The 20,846-nt window shown below is 35.1% G+C and overlaps 1 protein-coding gene across 4 annotated transcripts in view; it reads right to left on the reverse strand.

Moving 5' to 3' along the window:
- Positions 1–7,869: 7,869 nt before the first annotated feature.
- The window catches only part of TMEM161B (transmembrane protein 161B), a 36,950-nt gene continuing 23,973 nt past the window's right edge, over positions 7,870–20,846 (reverse strand). For 3 of the 4 annotated variants that reach the window (XM_062512611.1, XM_062512610.1, XM_062512608.1), the window contains 6 exons: positions 20,410–20,470; positions 18,596–18,736; positions 15,461–15,574; positions 14,202–14,376; positions 12,058–12,154; positions 7,870–11,198 (listed from right to left, as the gene is read on the reverse strand). In XM_062512611.1, coding sequence (XP_062368595.1) covers positions 10,924–11,198; positions 12,058–12,154; positions 14,202–14,376; positions 15,461–15,574; positions 18,596–18,736; positions 20,410–20,470 — 863 coding nt within the window. In that variant the 3' untranslated portion in view covers positions 7,870–10,923. The remainder of the gene's footprint in view (positions 11,199–12,057; positions 12,155–14,201; positions 14,377–15,460; positions 15,575–18,595; positions 18,737–20,409; positions 20,471–20,846) is intronic. The other variant, XM_062512609.1, reaches the window with a different exon arrangement.

A 20,846-nucleotide genomic window follows, 5' to 3' on the forward strand; every position in this document is an offset into this window, starting at 1 on the left:
TTCAGTGTTTTCATTAAGATCTTGGAGGTTGGACTAGTTGACCCTTAAAGGTTAAATTTAGCCCAAACTATTCTGTTGCTGTAAGATCCTAGTATGTTTCTGTAGGAAAAAAAAAAAGTTTAAATAAGTTTGAAGTAACTTTGATGCATTGGAGAAATGGTCTAAAACGAGTATTTCTTTAAAAAGAAACACAACAAAATGCTAAGTACTATATTTGATAAAAATGAAAACACATATACATACAAAAAGGAAAACAATTGTTTTGCCATTAGTACTGCCTAAAAGGAGCTGAGAATTATCAAATATCCAGGTAAGAATCAGAGCTACAAAGTTGTTGTGAAGCAATAAGTAAAGTTAATTGTGATTGGCATTAATAAGGCTGCCTAACTATCATTTGAGAGGTTATTATCTTGGGGGGTAGCATAAGGGGTGGCATGACAAGACCACAAACACAGTACTATTTTGTATGAGTATACACAGGGTGAGTAATGGTTCTGTAAACCTGTAATTACAGATTCACATAAGAGCATTTCTGCCTGGTGGCCCTCTTTGTGGGAAAGGATAACAAGGGAATGGGATGCAAAGATAAATGGTAAGCATGTGCCTGGGCTGGTTGGCCCGTCCATGGCAGGACACAGCTGGCACCCCAAGAGGTTGCTCCACTGAAAACACTCCTCAGCTTAAAACTGTGCTCAATGGAGTTCAATTCAGCAGCATTTAGAAAATGAATTTTCATAGAAAGTTTGTCTTTCAAGACACCGTCTTTAGACAGAGCAAAACATTTGTGTTACCTTACTTTATATGTAATTTCAAATTTATATTACCTTTTTACGGTATGTCAGGAAAATGTTTACATCTTTTACCACTAACTTTTTGAAAGCATTAAAAGCAATGCAATATAAAAAAATTACACAGTCTGTGCTAAAGAAATTAGATTTGTGCCTTTAATCTGGCAAACCAGCCACAGCTGTACCAATCTGAAATTCCAATCCTAAGAATAAACACTCTCTAAATAGTGGTTTAGTTGTTGGTCCACGGTGTCCTAGGTTTCCCAGGTTTTCACATGAAAAACAATACACACCACCTCACCCTGCAGTTTTACAGCATTAGTCCTACTTGTTCTGCAGTACACAATTATCATCTCCAGTCTGCCCCTTTTGCTTTTTAACGTGACACTCATTCCTTATACGGAGGATGGTGTCTCACAGTATGCACTGAAATGACAGATAACCACACCATACTTTCCTGTGGAAAACAAATCCATGCCCAGAACAAATGCTTTCACTTTGTAAATCGCAGTACAAATTCCTTGATAAATGACTCAGCTGATGTTCCTCCCCATGTCCCCTTTCCCAATTCTGTGAGCTCATGCTGTCTGTGAAATGACAGCAACAGCTTAATCCCACTCCATGAAGAAAGAGAAAATGGCAATCCAGAAAAAGATACAGATGTTTGGGTTGAAGATTTTTATATTGTACTCTTCTTGTCAGGCTGATACCAAAATATGTGTTCACTAAAAAATGACAACAGATTATATGACCAAAACTTGGAGGTTTGTACTATTCACAATATAACCCAAATGAATGGGAAGCAAATGGACATTGCTGGTGCTTGAAGACCAACCTAATTCCAACTAAAAGCCTGGATTCTTTAAGTTTCTGGCAATGCACAAATTCTACACTGTATATGCTATGTATCTATAGAAATGACCACTTTGGGAAGTCATACAAATTTTATACTTGATGAAAAGCTGCTTTAAAATTTGACAGGTTAGAGGAATGTGACAGGGGTTGGCTATCGAGAACCACTGAAAGTAGCTTGTAAAGCTCACAATTCAGAGAGAAAGATTATTTTCCTGTCTGCTTTAAAGAGACATGTATCATGTTCCCATTTCATGAACTGAAAAGCTGACCTTCCCTCAGATTCATCAGCACTACACCCCCTGGAAAGCAAAACTCTAATCTCAATTCCAGAGTAAGTATAAAAAACTATTTTCTTTCAATATGGATTTAGATGGAACATGAATATTCCTCTAAAAGAGTAATTTTCCAGTCCATTTCATGGTCCACCAGGTAATAGTCTATTAAGGAGGCAAGCAAAAATAATTCTGTTGCATATTATTTGAAAATTTGTCATAGAATCCAAATCCAACCAGCAACATCTTCAACATTTTCTTAGCCCTATCTAGACCAGACAGCACAGACAGGTACCAGATGGTTTTTCTCTTGTCTGGAGGATACTTCCAGGGTTTCCTCCCCCACTTGCACATACTCAGCTAAAATAAACATTTTTAAAAAAACCCCGAGTATTCCCTATGGAACTGCACTGAATCATGCATGTTGGCACATGACAGCTGAAGACCTTTTAGGTCCTTTGAGTTACACAGTGCGGACCTGGTGGATTCAAAAGCAAGATTTTATATGACTCTTGAAATCCAACGCTTGCTTTCATTCCAGAAGCAAACTGCCAAGACTTTCACTGTTGTATTTTGGGCTAAACCATTCTACTGCAAAGTCCTGGATTGTGGATTCTACAGGCAGCCTGAAAGCTTCAGGCCGCATGGAGAAAGCAGAAGCCTAAGCTGTCTTCTGAGACAAACTCCCACTGTAGTTCCTTTCTTTCCTCTTAACCATAACTTTAAACCTCACCTTTGTTACACTTTCAGGAAGGGGTCCCACAGCTCAAATGCCTTGTAGACTTTCAAATACCCATTCCAAATGTCAAGACTCTTGTCTTGTTGGCTTTTCTCAGCACCATGCCACACTTTGCTTCTGCAACGCAATTGATGGCTATTGCTGAAGAGGTCTTTGGTACCACTTTGGATTTAGGCTAAAGAAGGATGTTTTCTCAAGGATTTTTTTTTTTTTTACAGCTTTGGAACTATTGAGCAATTTTGGCATAACTCATTTGCATTCGTTGCACACATGGAAAGAAAATGCATGCGTAACCAAATCTGATATTCCAAAAATCAAATTCAAGATGTGTGACAAATCCTCTGAGTGTAAAACCAAGAATTTCCTCCACTTACCGTGGTGCATTGCCAATCCTTCTCCAGAAATGGTTCAAAAATTTAAATAGTGAAATACACAAAAATCAAAGCACTCATATGAAATCTCTAACGGTTCTTCATGTTTAAACTGCTGTTCACTTGGACAAGACACTACCTGCATTTATACTCAAAAAATTATTTATTCTACTGTGCCCAAAAGGAGGGAATAAATATGTACTCAATTATTTCTAAAAGTAAAAAATTTAGACTAGTAGCATAACTGATAAGAAGCCTGGTTATTACATGCTCTTTGGAGATTTTTCAAATTGATAAAAAGTAGTATGTATCACACAAAGTAGGAAAAAAATCACACTGGTAGACAATAAACATTTATTGATCTTTGGCTTTAAAAATTGTCCTATTTTGCATATGGGAAATACTATATAAATAATGGAAGGTTTTTTTAATCCTTTATAGTGGGCAGATGCAAGGCATGCAGGGTACATGTACAGATGCTAAAATACTACAGGAACATCACTGCAGTAGATACTGTATGTCTAACATAGGTGAACGCTTTACAAAGGCAAGCAAGTTGATGGGGCCACTTGATAAACAGCAGATTAGCAGCTTCTCTCAGCTTTGCTGTGGTATTACCATGAGCAACTAATAGACAATTTCATTTTAATAATGTGTATGAAAAATTACATTTTAATAATGTAATTATAAAAGCAGAGTTAAACTGTAACACTTCAACAAAATGAATAGGGAATAAAAAAGTATAACCTTGCTTCAATTTTGTGAAACTTACTGTTTTTAGAGAAATTCAGGCATTTGAATGACAAAACAATTCTTACTATTTTTGCATTAATAGAAAATGCTGCCTGAGTCAGGCAAAACCAGCTTCTTAAATGCTCTACAGTAAAAAATGTAACTTTTTAGAAACAGTGTAAGGAACTATTTAGCAAGCTTACTGTATCAGGTTTTCCCAGTGTCCTATATACAGTACAGATTTCTATAGCCACTTTTTAGAGCTAAAAGCTCAACAGGCTGTGACAAGCCTTCCTCAGAAGAGGGTTTCCTTTGGTAGATTTGAACCAGCAACACCATATCAACTTACAAGCACTTCACATGCAGAATGTATAATTAACTCAGGAGCAGGGGCCTGCTGCTTTCTCACTTTTTGAATTTCCTTGATTAACCAGCCATGCTCTATATTTAGCTCTTGCATTCCTGAAGTTGGACAAGCAGTTTTAAAGTAAGGATGGTTTCACTATTGAATACCCTAGCAGAATTCTACAAAATTCTACAAGGTGGAACATTTTGAAACTTTTTTGTCAGTTAGCCATATCACATTTGATATTCTTTGTGCTCCAATCCATAAGGATTTAGTGACCTTCAGGGTCGCCTTTCTGAGCCCAAGCAGAACAACTTACCTGGCTGAAGTCAACCATGTGCCTGCATAACTGGGCTATAATTAACACCCAGGTGTCACTACAAAACTTTGTAAGTCAATCCATTCCAAATCTTGTAAATACTCACCCTCAGTCATAAAGAAAACGAAGCAGAGGTGGTAGGTGGCAGGGGGAGGGGGTATTAGCTTAAATTAGGGGTATTCAATTATCAGTCAGGGCAAAATTGTTAGATTACCATTTAAGTAGGAGGAATGGAAAGATTTCTTCAAAACGTTATTTGTCTTGAATATGTAATAAACATGGACGTTACATAAGCCAAAAACCATATGAAAACAAAAATTTCACAGCAAACCCCATTTCAAAGGCTACCAGAATCACCCATTAGGCACTTTACAGCGTACAAAAATAATGCAATATTACTGGAGGTTTTTTATTAGCTGTAGTAGCTGTACCCAAGTACTATCCACACCACTAAAAAAAAAAAAAAGAAACCCAAAACAAGCAAAAAAAAACCCAAACCCAAACCCAAAATGAGCTTTTTCAACCTGTGCTGTGCTTTTCTGAACACAGATCCTAATGATCCTTTAAAAGTACAGGAACCAATTTATAATGCAGCTAACACAACACCAGATCCATATAGTGCAAACACCACTTGACACCATCCTCACTGCGAAGCAAGACAGTCTTAGTACTTGCAAAGCTGTAACTATAAAAATCATATTTTAACAGTATTGTAGCAGTGAGAGGAAGCTATAATTTACATATATAACATCAGAGTCTTTCCCATTTGGCAAATACTGAAATGAAGGGAGTCTTTTTGTCTTAGGTCTTTGTTCTAGAGTAAGACAGAATTATACGCTTTTCACTTAAATACAAAAAAAACCCCACAAACCCCTACTATTAACTGAAGAACAACACTGAATTTGTGTGTTCCCAGCAACAACGAGGCAAGTAAAACATTTAAAGTAAAATATTTACAACTTGGAAGATGCTCCCTGTGCAATTTGTAACATGTCTACCTTATGAGAAATTTTAGGCTGAAATTATTTAATAGTGTCTTTGCATTAATATTTGCTCACATAAATGGGAAGACTGAAACATTAGATGGCTTTTTTTTTTCTATTACAGAGTATTTTTCCACATGTATTCCTCCTAGAAAACCTTACAATTAGTTAAAAATGGAAAAAAAGGAATGACTGAAGATGGGAAAGATAAAAACTGCTGGCACATCATGACATGGATATGAACTGTAGTTATGGAATACAATTTTTGGTGCTTTTTTCTTCATCCTGTGTTTTTATTAAAAAAAACTGTGAATATGCATTCTGGAAGCTTAGAACACATACAGGAGACAGAGTTACTATGAAGAGAGGAAGAAAATAAGGCTGATTGATATTAAGCACAGGAATTTTAAGCCAGGTTTTAAAAAATATGTTGCAGCACAGTATAAGAGTAATGACCTACTATTAAGGAGTTTGTAAAGAGCTACTCAAAGCTCCTTTGAGATGTGTATTTTATGGATAGTAAGTTCATATGGATTGTATGTTGGTGAGAAAAAAATGCTGCAAGTACAAATTCTAATGGTTCTTGACTTATGTGTAATCACATGGAAAAATTCTGGTATTTACAGGTGGATTTTGGACTTTGATATAAAACTGCATACCTGTTAATACTTCAGCCTGAACATCAAGTTTTCTAAAAAAAAAAAAAACTATGTAGAAGTTTTTGACTTCTAGTTGCAGGCACTGATATTAATTTAAAAACCAAAAATATGATCCATGGTATTAGGATTAAAAATAATTTCCATTAAAACACCATTGAAATCAAAGGTATAAAAAATACATACACACTGGCATGCAAAACAACATCCAGTGCAATATTACTCTCCTGGCAGTCCACAGCGAGAGACTGGAAAAAGTTACGTGCAGCATATACAGATGTCAGTAAAAACAGCCTGGAAATGACATGTTTGCTTAATGATCTCATCTAGAGGAGGAAGACCTTTCAGTATAGTAGCCAGGAGTGCAAATGATAACATGCCATCCACTTCACTGCATGCGCTGCAGAGGTAAAAAAGACAGGCCTTCCTAAAGCAGTTGCACAAAAATCACTCTGAAGCATGGACCAATCTGCACCAGCCTGCCCACTGAGATCAGACACCTGGCTTCTGAGCATCTGTTGCCTGGATGCTCTTTAGAGGCGGTATCCGTGAGGTCAAAACATTGCTCTTTATTTGCCATTTGGGATTTAGGCTGCAGATGCTAAAAATAACAGTTTTACTCATAATGGGGGAGATTCACATTCCTTTAAAGTCAGCTGAAATTTCTGTACTTGCTAACCACTACACAGAGTGAGGTTATGCTGCCTAAATGTGTTGATGTCTTGGTAGCATTTTTGTTAAGACAAATTTGACTTTACGATCCAGGGAAGAATGCACATCTGTTTAAACACCCTGCAGTACTTGTGATCCAAATGAGGAGAAAAACAACTGCAACAAAAAATTTTCTGTAAGTGTCTTCTGTACGAGAATGTTCTCTTGTACTGATGCTACTATTTAATCTGTGGATCCTTTATGCAAGTGAATTCTGGAAGAGGAGAAGACTGCGCAGCTAACAGAAACTCAAAAACTGGCAAAACCTATAGCTTGAGAAGGAATCAAAAGAGGCCAAGTGCAGCCTGAGAATGTCACCTACAATGTGTAAGAATAGGCTTTCTATTATCTGTTCTCCTGTTCTTAATCAACTTCCTTAGCTCAGAAATAGCCCAAGTAATGTTTGGACCCCCCTGAACTTGCTGAAAGACTTGGATTTATCGCTATCTTAACCCTTTGTCTAAAGTGATATACATAATAAAAGTGCAGAGTTTAAACAAATGTTAACAATTTTCTTCACGTTTCAGATGGAATTTGAAGTTACTTGAGCTATTTCAAGGAAGAATCCTTCAAAAACAGATACATTTAAACTAAATGGAAGTCAAAACACGGTCTTGAACTCATTTAGCCTGCTTGGTTCTGAGTAGGGAACATAGGGAAAGTCCTGTAGATTGGCAATGGAAATCACATCACTAAGAGAGGAAGGGAGATCTGAATTTAAGAAAATAGAAACAGACATAGATTCTTTGCGAAAGGAACATTTCCTTCTAAAATCTCCCCAAAACTAAGGGAGGTCTCACTGTGGCCTCCCATTACGGGAGGTTTATAAAAAACTTTCTTGCATAGGCAGAGAGTGATGACAAGGGGGAACAGTTCTAAACAAAAAGATGGGAGATTAAGTGTTGGGTGGAGACTCTTGCCTGCAAAGGTGGCGAGGCACTAGATAAGGTTAGCCAAAGAAGCTATGGCTGCCCATCTCTGGAGGTGTTCAAGGCCAGGCTTGATGGGGCTTGGAGCAACCTGGTATTGTGGAAAGTGGTCCGTTCCAGATCCGTTCCAACTCAAACCATTCTAAATTTTTTTTATTAAATAGTGGGCAAAAAGCAAGACAAAAAAAATCTTTAAAAGAACTGAGTAACAGCTACCAACCTTTCAGCCACATTTTACTTGCTTTTCCACTTCTGCATGACGCTTTTCCCCCATCGCTAAATTCTGATAAAGGTCTCCATGAAGCAAACACACAAAAAAAACATTTCCCAGCTGCTGTTTCAAGGAACTAAATACAGAAGTGAGCAGATATTCCTTTGAACCTTACACAATATACATGGAAGTCAGGACTATCAGGGTTACTACTTAACTTTAAAACCCATTTTTCATCATATCGTGTACTTGTTGGAAGCACTGCTCACAACCTTCGCAATATGGTCCCTCTGGTTCCACTGTCACCACACACTTCAAAGGCTTTTACTGCCAGATTTTAGTTTTAAGCCATAAGCCTTCTGGACCCAAGTCAGGATTAAATGGATCCAAAGAAAGCCCATCTCCCAGTCAGTGGGAGACCAGAAGGTTCAACCGTTCAAATCTGCATAACAATGGTCTGTAGAACAATGGAACAGCACAGTGGCACAAGCAGTGATCTTCGTGTTTGTAACACCAGGTGCCTATTGTTCATCAGTGTGAAGTCTGAACAGTAAGGTGGCATGAACTCTTAGCAAAAGCTTCGTGAAGTTCAAGCTACTTTTGCTGAATGCATTATTATATAACTGCAGCTCACTTTTGCTTATGAGCTTTCAGAACAACTATGTCAGCAGAAACTGTTGTTTAACACTGTTTTGAAGTATTCTCAAGTATCCAAAATTTACTCCTTCAGATTGCAACAACAGGTTACATTTTCTATACAGTGAACATCATCAGGCAAGTTCACTATCAGAATCAAACTGTTTTGCATTGCTCTATTTTTCTGAACAAAAGATTGACATTGAACACCCAACTCTAACCTAAAGGCTGTCCTTATTAATTCTATTAGTAATTATGTATCTTGTAGAAATGACATATCTTGAATTAATACAAAAGTGAATCCAGTATTGTTGATTGCTTGTCATTCAATTATTCATGTGAAAGGCGCTTCCTAGGAATGCTTTGAGATTTGAAACTATGAGGTCAAATATTATTATTTAGGTCAATTCACAGTCAAGCTTTAGTTCGTTAGTTACAAAAAGTTGGTGTGAAAAATAACCAAAGCTTGCAACCCAAGTTGCACTGAAATACTGCAATGAAACCAGCAGCATCATGCAAGGTGTCCTCAGACATCCCAAACACATGCTGAAGGTACTAGGCTGGTGTACACAAATCTTTCCCCAATAAAAGCAACTTAATAAACTACTAAATAACTTAAAAGGCTTTCAACACAGTAAGACAGTTTATCACCAGTTTCAAATCTTGATTTTCTACATTCATTGAGTTTGTTTTCCCATATGGTAGGTCTGCTACATATTAAATATTTAGTTAAGCTTTTCCATTTATAAATGCTTATTATATGCCAAAGCTGTACACAAATTCAAGACAAAAAGAACAGTAACATAAAACTAGCAAGTATTAGTTAAAAAACCCACTGACCTCTGCGAAGTGTAATATTAACTGTTTTAAAAAGCTACTGCATATAAATCCCCATTCCTGTTTTGCAAATAGGCAAAACATCTGAAAAACTGTCAATAATTTTATGATTGGAATCTAGCTCTCCAGTTAAGCAAAAATGGTAAAGTTAATACTTTGCTCTTTTTCTTATTACGTAGCTGTTTTATTATACAGGAAATCTATTTCTGAAGCCAAGATATATTACTTATCATTATATGGTTAAGTTAGCACAGATTAAAGTGGCAAAAGATGATGATTTGACAGAGCAGAAATTGTAAAATTAACAGTGTAAGCATATCTTTTCTTCCAAGTCTAAGATCTTTAGTATAGCTAAGTACCTCTAAAGAGGTGCAAAAAACAAATAGCCCTTTCAACTGAACTAAAAAAAAAAAAAAAATCAAAAAAGAGAAGAAAAAAAAAAAGTTTCATTTCAGAAGGGATTCTTAAAATTACTAGATACACATACACCCCTCTCCCACAGCCCTGTAAGGTACATTCAGGAATTTAAAATAAGGATTCGGTAATTCACACCATAATATATATTATATATTATATATATTATATATATAAAATATTGATATATAATATTTAATATATAATATATATGTACATTACACATATACATACACTGTCAGTCAGCAAAATTAAACTGCTTTATTTTAAAGTGTTTGACTGGTGTCACTAATTATTTTCTATTCTTCTGTAAATTCAGTGGAATTTATCTACTACCTCAAAAGAAGAAATTTAAGAGATCCAAATGCAATCTGTGGATCAATACTAGCACCGATACAGATGGTCATTACTTCAAAATGACTACAGGGACTGAAATAATATATTTGCTATGACTCTCTTCTTACCGCAAAAGCACTCCTGCAAAATATTTAGGCAGCAATACCTGTCAGGTAAATATATCTACTCCTGTTAAATTTATATTTTATACAACTTTCCTTACTGTAATATACAGTATGTCTTTTGTCCTGTTGGATTTTCTAATTTTCCAAAGAGAAAACTGATCAACAGTTATCCAACAGATTTTTTTTAAATCCCCTCTCTCTCCTTTCACTGTATGGCTCAGTTTCAAGAGTTAATTGATAGGCAGCCACCATCACTATGTCCAGTACCCTCTGAATGCAGTTCAGTCGGTCACTGTTAATGCTTAAAAAACAAATTTTTGAGTTTGGCTTTCTATTTATGGAAACCAAGATACTCAGAGGTCACATCTTTTCAGCATGCTTACCACCATCTACAACACAACAATGTCAGTCAGTCCCACGACTATAACTGAATTAGTTACCTACCATCTGGGTAACAAAAATAACAAAACCAGTTGCCAATTTTAAACATTTTAAGATTATTCACCCTGAGAACACCAAGGAAGTGTTTAAAAATAATAATAATCATAATAATAATATGTTTTTTCTCTTCACTTATATAGTTTTCTTTTCTCTTCATCTCCTCTTGGTACCTGGGTTTGTATCTAAAATTTGACCTCACACTTGCTCTTTCAGCTGATTTGTTCATGCCACAGTCAGGTACTGGTGATAGAAGAGCCCAAAAAGGCTTGTAGAAAAAAGGCAAGCAGCAATCCACCAGGTGAGGAAAGACAGGAGTCCCCGGAACAGGAGAGGAGTGAAAATATTCTTTAGGCTTCCCAGAGCCATTGTTATTTGTACAGTTACTTTCATCTTTCCATCAGCAGGTGGAGACTCAGAATAAACAGAATTGGGAAGCAGACTGTTTTCTACTGGAGTGTCGGAATTCAATCCTGGGTAGATGCCCCAAGAATAATTACCTGTTAAAAAGAAACAAGTAACAGATTTTTGTAGAATTAAATTTAAGTTCTGTTAATTCAAACACTCTACAGATCATCTTTGATATATTTTTAATACATACACAAAAATGTTAAGGTTTTATATTTATAACTCAGTAAATACAAACTACAATCATCTGCATGACTTCCTTATCATAGCAGCAAGCAACTGGGATAGGATTCATCTTGTGTTTTGACATACTAACATCTACATGTGATAGAGCTGCCTTGAGACCCCTGTATGTCCTGGGTATGATTAATCTCACCAGATGGAGATGTCCACTCCAGGGCAGGATAAATCACATCCTACTAAAGCCTATCTCTACCAATCGACTTTTTGCAAAGAGAATGACACAACTGAATAGCAGGCTATGAAAGACCAGTCTCACAAGAAAGAAAAAAATCCCAAACCAGATTGACTTCAGATCTCCCAGTAACTACATTAACCTTATATCTCACAATTCCCATTCTAGAAACCTACTAAAGTTGAAAAAGCTGAAAAAAATCCTTTATAAGATGCTCATGAAGTTAATCATGCTTTATACAGTTCACTTTTAAAATACTTCTAAAAAGAAAAATATTTCAACAGAAGCAAAGTGTTTAATTGGTTGCACTACATAATTTCTCAAAAATAAATAAATTACCATATAATTGGAAGTTATCAAAAGCAGCAACAGACATAACTACCTAAAAGCCGTATACGAACGTTTTAAAGTACAGGAAACTACAAGGTAATTTAGTATTCCAAGTACCCATGAATTACAATTCTTTTTAGTCAGGTGAAAATAAAAAAAGGCCCGTGTGGAACAGAATAAACTATTGTAGATCCAACTTTGCATACCCAGTGTTTTCAAGAGTAGAGTTGTGTGAAGGAGCATTACCAATGGTGCAACATACTGCAGTGCAATTACACAGAGATAATAGAATACCCGAGCCACCTGGAAAAACGGAAGAGAATAAAGGTCATGATTGTTGTTGGTTGATCAAAGCAGACCTTTATGAACATGTCTAGAAAAAACAAATAATTTTTTTAAAAACCCAGGACTTAGGCATTACAGCTATTTTAAGAATTCTCTAGTAACTCTCATAACATATTGTCTTCAAAAGACCTAATGAAGAAATTCCCATAATGAATTCTAGTTTAAGGACATTTATAAATTTGAGATGAAGTGCTGAAAGGAAATAATTAAAAGCATCAATTCTGTTTAAAAAAAGATAACAAATTTTGCTTCTGCAAACTGCATGCATTCAGTGATTCATATTTAAATGCACCAGAATCAAAATAAATACATATGTTTAATTTTTCAAGTTCACAGTCATTTACAAACTAAATCCTATTTTAAAAATGAAGTAGTAGTCACAGTCCAAAGCCCCATAAAAAGTAATTGAAAGCTTGACTAATATAACAGTCCTTTTTCAAAAGTGAGATATTTTTAAGATTTCCAACTGGAAAACACTTGTATTTTAAAAACAATGATAAGGTAAGTTTTTATTAGATCGGTAACAGTATTTAAATGGTCTTAGTTTTAGTCATACACTATGGTTCATCAAAATCCATTACGATATGTCCCTCCCCCTGCTCTCCATCTGTTCCATTTTTCTCAAAATTGTAACATTACATATTTTATATAAGCTATTGACCTAAAAGATTAAACCAAATAAAGACAGAAAAATGTGATAAATTCAATAGCAAGCAAGCAGTGAAATAAAGCTACTTGGCTTTTATAAAAGAACAGAATGCAGGGTTGCAAAAATGAAGGCATGAAGACATGATAGTTTTGGGAGTAGCTCTCAAGCCTCAAAGGGCTTCTTAATGAGCAAGCATCAAAAAACTAACATGAGAAACAAAGTAGTAAGATACTGAGATAAGAATAAGCATGAGACAAAAACATTGATGGAATATGACAAAAATAACAAATTTTAAAGTAATGACCACTGCAGAATGAGAGACAGGAAATAATTCACTGGCAGAAGATCCTAAAAAAAGGTAAAGCAGATGTGATTAGTAAAACAAGACAAGACTACATCTAGTGACTATGGCCTTCTCAAAGAGAATATATAAAAATACTGGAGAAATGGATTTAAGAAATGTCACATGGAGAAGACATTACTGTTTTATAGATAGGAATAAAATTCCCAGTACTAGAATAGTGCATTTACAGCAATTGGCACCACTCCATTCTAAGTAACAGTTGCTACTACATGTATTTCCTAGTTTTTTCCTGGAGCAAATTCCTAGCCACTTTGTAAATAACTACTGTACAGTTCACTTATGACCTTCAGACACTTAGTGTAACTACAAGTAATAATGACAGTCCTGGAAGAGGAGTCCTTGTCTTACAGCACGCTTCAATGTTCCTCCTGCAATAGACCCCCAACTCAGCAGGGTCATTAGACAGCACTATCATGCAAGACTAGAAATTTAAGTTTATTTTTCAGACAACACACAACAGACATTCTACCTCCTCCATTTACTCAAGGTATGCTTCACTACTTTTCCTTAAAAAAAATCCTTGGAAATTTCTCCTTGTCCACAATATGATAGGCAAATTTTTAACTAGGCTGGTGCACTTCAAAGTGGTCTGATAGAATTAAACATGACATTTTATTCTAAAATATAAGCACTTTATCATAAATTTTCCCTCAACATAAAAATTATTGTTGGTAACAGTATTTTATTCTTCTATCAAAATTCAATTTTTTCTTTCCTATGTTGTAGTTACAGATCACCAGTTGTTGGAAGGGCTCTTTTATTACAACTTCCGAATAACCAAGGACAAACTATCTGCATAATACAGATGATACATATCTCCATATTTTTGTTTGCAGAATTTCTCTGTAATTATGCTATTTTTATAGGAGATACAGTCAAGAAAACTTCATTCAGATTTGAGGTCTGCTGCCACAGAAGACAACAAATTGGGAAAAAATCATTTGCACAGCTAAAGTACTACAAGTACATAACCTCAGTGCCACCACACTTACCATTTTCTGTAACTCAACCATACTTATTCTACCAGCTTCCTTTTTCATCTGATCCACGCTTTTCTGGGCTAAATTCAGATAGGCCTGTAAATGATGACGCATCATAGCCAACCGTAAAACACACAACAGGATTATAATCCATAATCTGATGGTATCAAATGTATCTTCTGACATTCTGTGGATAATAAAGAAAAGGTAATGCTGTTTTCCATAGACCACCAACGGCTCCAGTTATTTGTTTGTATCATCTGTAATCTTGATGCAAATTGTCAAAAGTAGTTAACACACAAACTACAGTTAAGAAGTTCACATGCAAGTAATAGTTACTTTTGCCTTCTATTTCTCTTTCCTACTACTTATCAGTAGCCCTATAGCATTATATCCAAATTAGTATTCATTCGTCTGTAAACAAGAACAGTTCTTAAATGCTTAAATTCTGAGTAATGAAGGCAAGACACTGAAAACCAAGGTTGCTCAGATTTACAGGTTTTCAGACATACAGGACTAGATAGTAAATAGTACTAGATTGTTAATGGGCACTTCAGTTGCCTTAGATACCCAGTTATAACTCAACTCTCCTTTTAAGATGAACTGAAGAATAAAAGATATACAAAATATGTGTATCTGTTGTGTTTTATGTAATAGCTTAATGGTCACAGGATCACTTTAGAAGCTTACCTCTAGAAAGCAAGAAATCTATCAGCCCATCATATCTGTTTCAGGTCTACTTTGAACTAGCAAGACTTAATTGTGATAATGACAATCAACTATACTTATACAGTGTTTCAGATACCACTCTTTCCTGGCAACTCTTTCCTTTTTAACATTTTAAATATTTTACTTATCAATTCAATACCACTTCAATAGCATGTAAATCTTAAGACAAACCTCCTATCTTAGTCAGGCCAAAATACTTCAACTGTTTTCAGTGAAACTACTTCTGTCCTACACCAGTGTGCAAGACAAAATGTTTCAGCAGGTAGTACTGAGGTGGCATTCCACCCCTACAAAGAACAACACATTACTGCCAAGGAGATGTCAGCAGCTTTTTGGGAACCACCACCTTAACAATCAACATTCTGCAAACAATTCACATTCTTTTAAAATAACAGAAGCTCTCTAAAATTCAGCTGCAGCTTCCACAATTCCTCTGACAGCAGATGCTAACAAAATCTTTAATGTTTCCATGACTTTCGAGGAGCTCTAAGACCATGTTTTGTTCTCAATACCCCAGAAAGAACTTTTAAAGGAAACCTTACAAAGGAATGCTCTCTTTGCCTAAAGGTGGGCTCATAATGTAGTCCTTAGTGATTGGTTTTACCCACAGTAGAACCATAAATAAAGGTGCCAAGAAGTTTATATGCAGCAATGTTCTAAAAAAAGAAAAAAAAGAGGGAACTTAGTAAACAAAAACAATGATCGTCCTGTTGAAAGTGTATACAGATTCAAAAGGAGAAATATTAACTTTAAAACAGTTGGGAGAAAGATAATAAGAAAATTACTTCCCTATTTTATAGGTACGACATTTCAACAAGACAGTAATATTACATACTGTGAAATCACACTGGATTTTGGCTTAAAAAAGAACAGGAGATACAGTTGTCAGAGGTCAGATTTCACAGTTTAATGAAGCATTTTACTTAGAAACCCTGATTAAATTAAACTTGGTACTTACGTTCAACTAAAGACACTCAGACCAAAAAAATACTACATGAAACTGCACAACAAAAATAAAGCAGTACTCTTTAGTAATCTTTGTATACAAACCAGCAGAATTTAAAAAGGGGATATGGTTTTTTGAGTTCTCCCCAAAATTAATATCCTTCTTTACCTCTAAACTTCTAAATTTTCTTCTCTATTTCTAAACCCGTTCTCCCAATCATTTTTCATTACTAAAATGAAATGAGAACAGTTGAAGGGATTGACTTGGTTTGTCAGTGTAGTATTTCCTCACTAACAGAACTAGGTTTGTCTCCACCTTCACTACAGCGGTTCTAACACTACAGAAAAAAATCATGTAATTAAAAATTGTTCTAAAGAACACAAGACCTTCCTGATTGCAAAGTACCAAGCTTCCCAAAACCATTAAAATGTTTGTATATTATGAAAGCTATCATCACACACAAATTTGAATCTTTGGTTTCAGATGAAGAAATAAGCCCTGCTGGTTATTAAGTGGTACTAGGGAACACAACAGCATCAAGGATCAGCCCAAAGCATTTCATTATATTGTAAAAGCCTTTTACCTGAGCTTCTACTTATTTAAGAAATCCTACTGAGTTAATGGACTGGAATGTGCCAAAGGGTGGTTGGAATCACTGTTTGTTTGGTTTTTAGTTTTATTTTTTTATTTGGAACAGGCAGGAAGGCTGAAATACTCTTGCTGCAGGCTCTGGCAAAGGAGGGAATGTGTATGAAAATTGCACAATTTTGTTAAGACTCCAAATATACGCAGGGATGGATACCACTGCCAAAGAAAAATAATGAAACTGGTTCTCAAAACCAAAAGAGACACCAGATGATTTTTATTCTGTTTACCCAAAAAAAAAAAAAAAAAAAAAAAAAAAAAACTTGCTTCCTATACTCAGAAAGAGCCACATTAATTATCTTGAACATATTAGTGAAGTGGTACTTGGTCATTAACCTTTATTTTTTTGGTCAGCGTTTCCTGCAAGTTAAGTGTTCCATTCCATTAAGGAATAGATTTTGTGTTGGGCTTTTCTTGATTGTTTAGTTTTGGTTCTTTTGTTGAGTTTTAAGGGAGATTGGTGCGCTTTTTTTGGCATCTTAAGGGACATGGGGGTTTTTGGTTAGATTAAGGTTTTTTCTTTGGTTTTTGTTGTTTTTGTGTTCAGTTGGCTGGCTCTTTCTTTGTAGTTGTTTTGGTTGGGGTTTTTTAAGTAGAGTATGCACTTGACTGCAGAGATAGACATTGTTTTAACATCCAACTTAGAGAGCTTTGTATCAGTGACAAGTCATCCTCATTTACAACCCCCCCTTTAGTTACTGTCAAACAACTGTAGTCAATAAATGATCTATACTAATTGACAAAAATGCATCAGCAAAGACAAGTTATGTTTTTCAGGTTTATTAGAACCTATCACTTTTAAAATATTCATTATAATGGCTTTACCTAATTATATGGATACCTTATAAAGTTTTAATGTAATTTAATGTAATTTTCACATTGTTCCAGTTGAACAGTCAAAGTACTGGCAGACTTCCGAAAATAACTGGTGGTGTTGAACAAAGTTATCCTCAACAACTAGTTTCAATATCATCTACAGAAGACAGAGAAGTTTTAATTTTCATAATCACACTTCAGTGGATATTAACTGCCCTTTAGCTCTTGACTAACAGATTTTTTTTCAGAGAGTTTATATTTCTGCCTAGGATGTCATGTCCATTGATCAAGGAAGATGTTGGAACACTTACAGAAAAGACATAAGGAATTTTAAAATACTGAAAACCATAACAATTAAGTAGTTTATCTGTCTGGAAAGAACAGATTATGAAGTGACTCAGTCACAGTCTACACACAGACAGAAACGTAACAGCAGATAAAACAAGCCAGTAGCTGGCTGCTATACATGGACAACTACAGTGAGTACAAGTGTACTTGCTTATAAATTTACCAGGACTGACAGATTCACTTCAAACAGATTAATTTTTAAGCTGAACATTCCTGAAGGGAAAGAAAAAATGGAGTTTGAACAAAAATTATTTTCCTATTGGAAAACATAATGATTCTCTTAGGACATTTACCAGACTGAGTACCCATATTGCCCTATGCTGCAGAATCTGACATTATCATGTATTGATAAACATCAACAGTCAAGACCTCTGAAAGCCACTTGGAGTTTCACCCTCTCAATCACAGAATGCTCAAGAGAAAAAAATGAAATTGGACAGAACATTTTACTATCAAATGGAAGGATGGCTGAAATTGAAAACATTCCTTTAAATTGGTATTAACATATGACCCTTATTAAATATTCTGGGTAATTTTGCATTTTATAATATGCTACATTTATTTAATGAATAACACCCAGCTGTAAGTATGGGTAGAAAAAAACAGTCTGTGGTTGACCTTCCTGAAGGTTATCTGAACTTCCAGAAAGACATGATGGGGGAAGTAAAGCTGGACACACAAACATTCATGGTGGAGCTCTTGCAGGAGGAGAGGAAAGCTCCATTAAGAATGTAACAGATTGGCAGAGCACAGGTTCAACAGGAAGTAGCAGGTGGCAAATCTGCTCAAGATATGAAAAACAGGCAGCAACAGAACTCTTAAGTCACTACCTTCTTGTTGGAATAGTTTGTTTTGTTTATTTTTAAACATAAAAGATTTAAGACTGAGTAGAATATACCTATTTGCATATATTTTCTCTTACTGTGTTATTTTTTCTGTTGCTAAATTCAGAGCATCCAGATGCATTTGAGCCAGTCGCAAGCCAGGGAATGTCAAAAAAGCACCAATAAGTGAACACAGAACAGCCAGGAACAATTTGAAGGTTAGTTTAGACACAGGGCCCCTAAAAGAAAAGAAAGGAAATAAGCATTTTCTTGGGGAGGAAGTTGGGGGAGCAGGGAGTATCAGAGACCACTTTCAGCCCAAAAGTATCTAATATTTAATAAAAAAAAAAAAGCCAACAGTATTCTATAGGCTTCCTTCAGAATACTAGCATTATTAAAAACCAATCAGAAATTAAAATTGTAAAAAAATACTTTCAAAAGCAAACCAAGTCACCTATTTATTTCCTAGAAAAACAGAAAATCTGATTTACTGACTGTGAGATGTTAATTTGCTAGTAGAGAAGAAGAAAAAATTCTATTGCAATTAACAACAAATTATATAGCAGAAATAGCTAAAATAGAATGAATTTAAAGGATTGTGTTTAAGATGAACATATGTCTCAACTGATCAAAGACAAAATGAATACTTTATTCTACCATTATCAATTAAAAATCTCTATCAAACTGTCATTGCTGCAGCTTTTCACAGATTCATTGGAAATGTACACGTGGTCATTAACATGTCTCTTCCAAATGATCAGTATTGCATATAAAAAAAAAAAACTACAGGAAAAATACCCAGGATCAAACAAATCACAGAATTAATTACATAATTAACAAACACAGGATTACACAAAGAAAAAAATCTGAACAAAACAAAACCCTCAAACAAACAACAAAAACGTCACAGTTACAGTGAAATGGAACTAACAGATTTAAGAGGAACAAAACCGTATCTAGTGATTCAAACGAGTTTCAGATTCTTTCTTAATCTATGTCACCTTAACTATCAAGACACACCACCATTAACTCAGCTGCTGCTAAAAAAAGCAAAGAGCTGCAATTGTTTATTACAGAAGTTAGTGACCTTGAAATATCTTAGTAAACCAGATTAAAGGAAGGCTAAAAAATACATGGAATTCAGTTACCAGTTCCCTATGAGTTAATTCATAAATTACACTAATCTAGTTGGAGGAAACTTCTGTTCCTCAAAAATAAAGATATACCATGGCATGCCAGCAAAAGGTACTTGAGAACTACCAAGCAAGAAATTCAATGTTGTGCTCCCAGTGGTGAAATGCTCCCTAAATTTTAGCACACATGTATAAAGAACAGTAACAGAAATCAATTTTGCAATATACAAAGACTGCCTACGGCAGTGTTTATGTATTTATGTAACTTCACAAGCTATGGCATGTTCCTTCAACAGACTATGTGGGATTTGGATGCCCTGTAGCAAGCAGATATTTTCACATGATAGGAACACAGCTACAACCTGCAATCAGGACTGAACAACACAATTTATTCCTAATGAGAACTTTAACATAAACCCTGTAGCTTTTGTACACTCATCCTCTTGCATGCCATGGGAATGACAAAAAATACTTATCTATTTAAACAATCCTTTTTGAAGGGAAATACTGTGAAAAAAGTGTTTACAGTTTTGAACTATATTTTACTAACTAAAATCAAAATGTTAACAATTATCTCCATATTAAAATGAAAACTTTAATGCAACTTCTGTTGTGGGGACTTTCAGATCTCTTCCTTAATCTCTTTACACAGTTGTACAAAATCAAAACATGCAAGACAAAGGCTAGTTAAGAAAACCCAAAGGGTTCATAAATTCACACATAAAGAGACAAGTTATAAATTCACATATAAACAGACAAGTGTATTTCTAGAAACTTACTGGGATTCCAAACCTTGTTTTTCAAGAAACTGCATAGCACTTTCTGAGAAATTCGAGAATCCTGCAGGGACACATAATATTTATTTTATTACAGTACAAAGGAAGAAACCCTTCTGTGAAATAGAATGCTGGGTAACAAGTCATTGTTTAAATAATTTTTCATATGTCTAGCAGAGCTCTTTCATGATCTAATTAGTTGGACACAATACAATAAAACTTGAGTTACAACATCTGTACTATTTGGACACTTTGGGAAGATGAAAAAAGATAACTTTCTAAATTCTTTTCCAGTAAGGGTGCTACACTTTACTATGAAGTCAAAAAGGGCTAAATCTCTAACTAGAAGGCAAATACAACTAACAAAACAAACAAGCTAGGCAAAGATTATACTGTTTAAGAGAAAGGCAGGAAAATATACAGGATATTATTTAGACTAC

This window comes from Cinclus cinclus, chromosome Z (assembly GCF_963662255.1).
Source record: "Cinclus cinclus chromosome Z, bCinCin1.1, whole genome shotgun sequence".
NCBI classification, from domain to species: domain Eukaryota; kingdom Metazoa; phylum Chordata; class Aves; order Passeriformes; family Cinclidae; genus Cinclus; species Cinclus cinclus.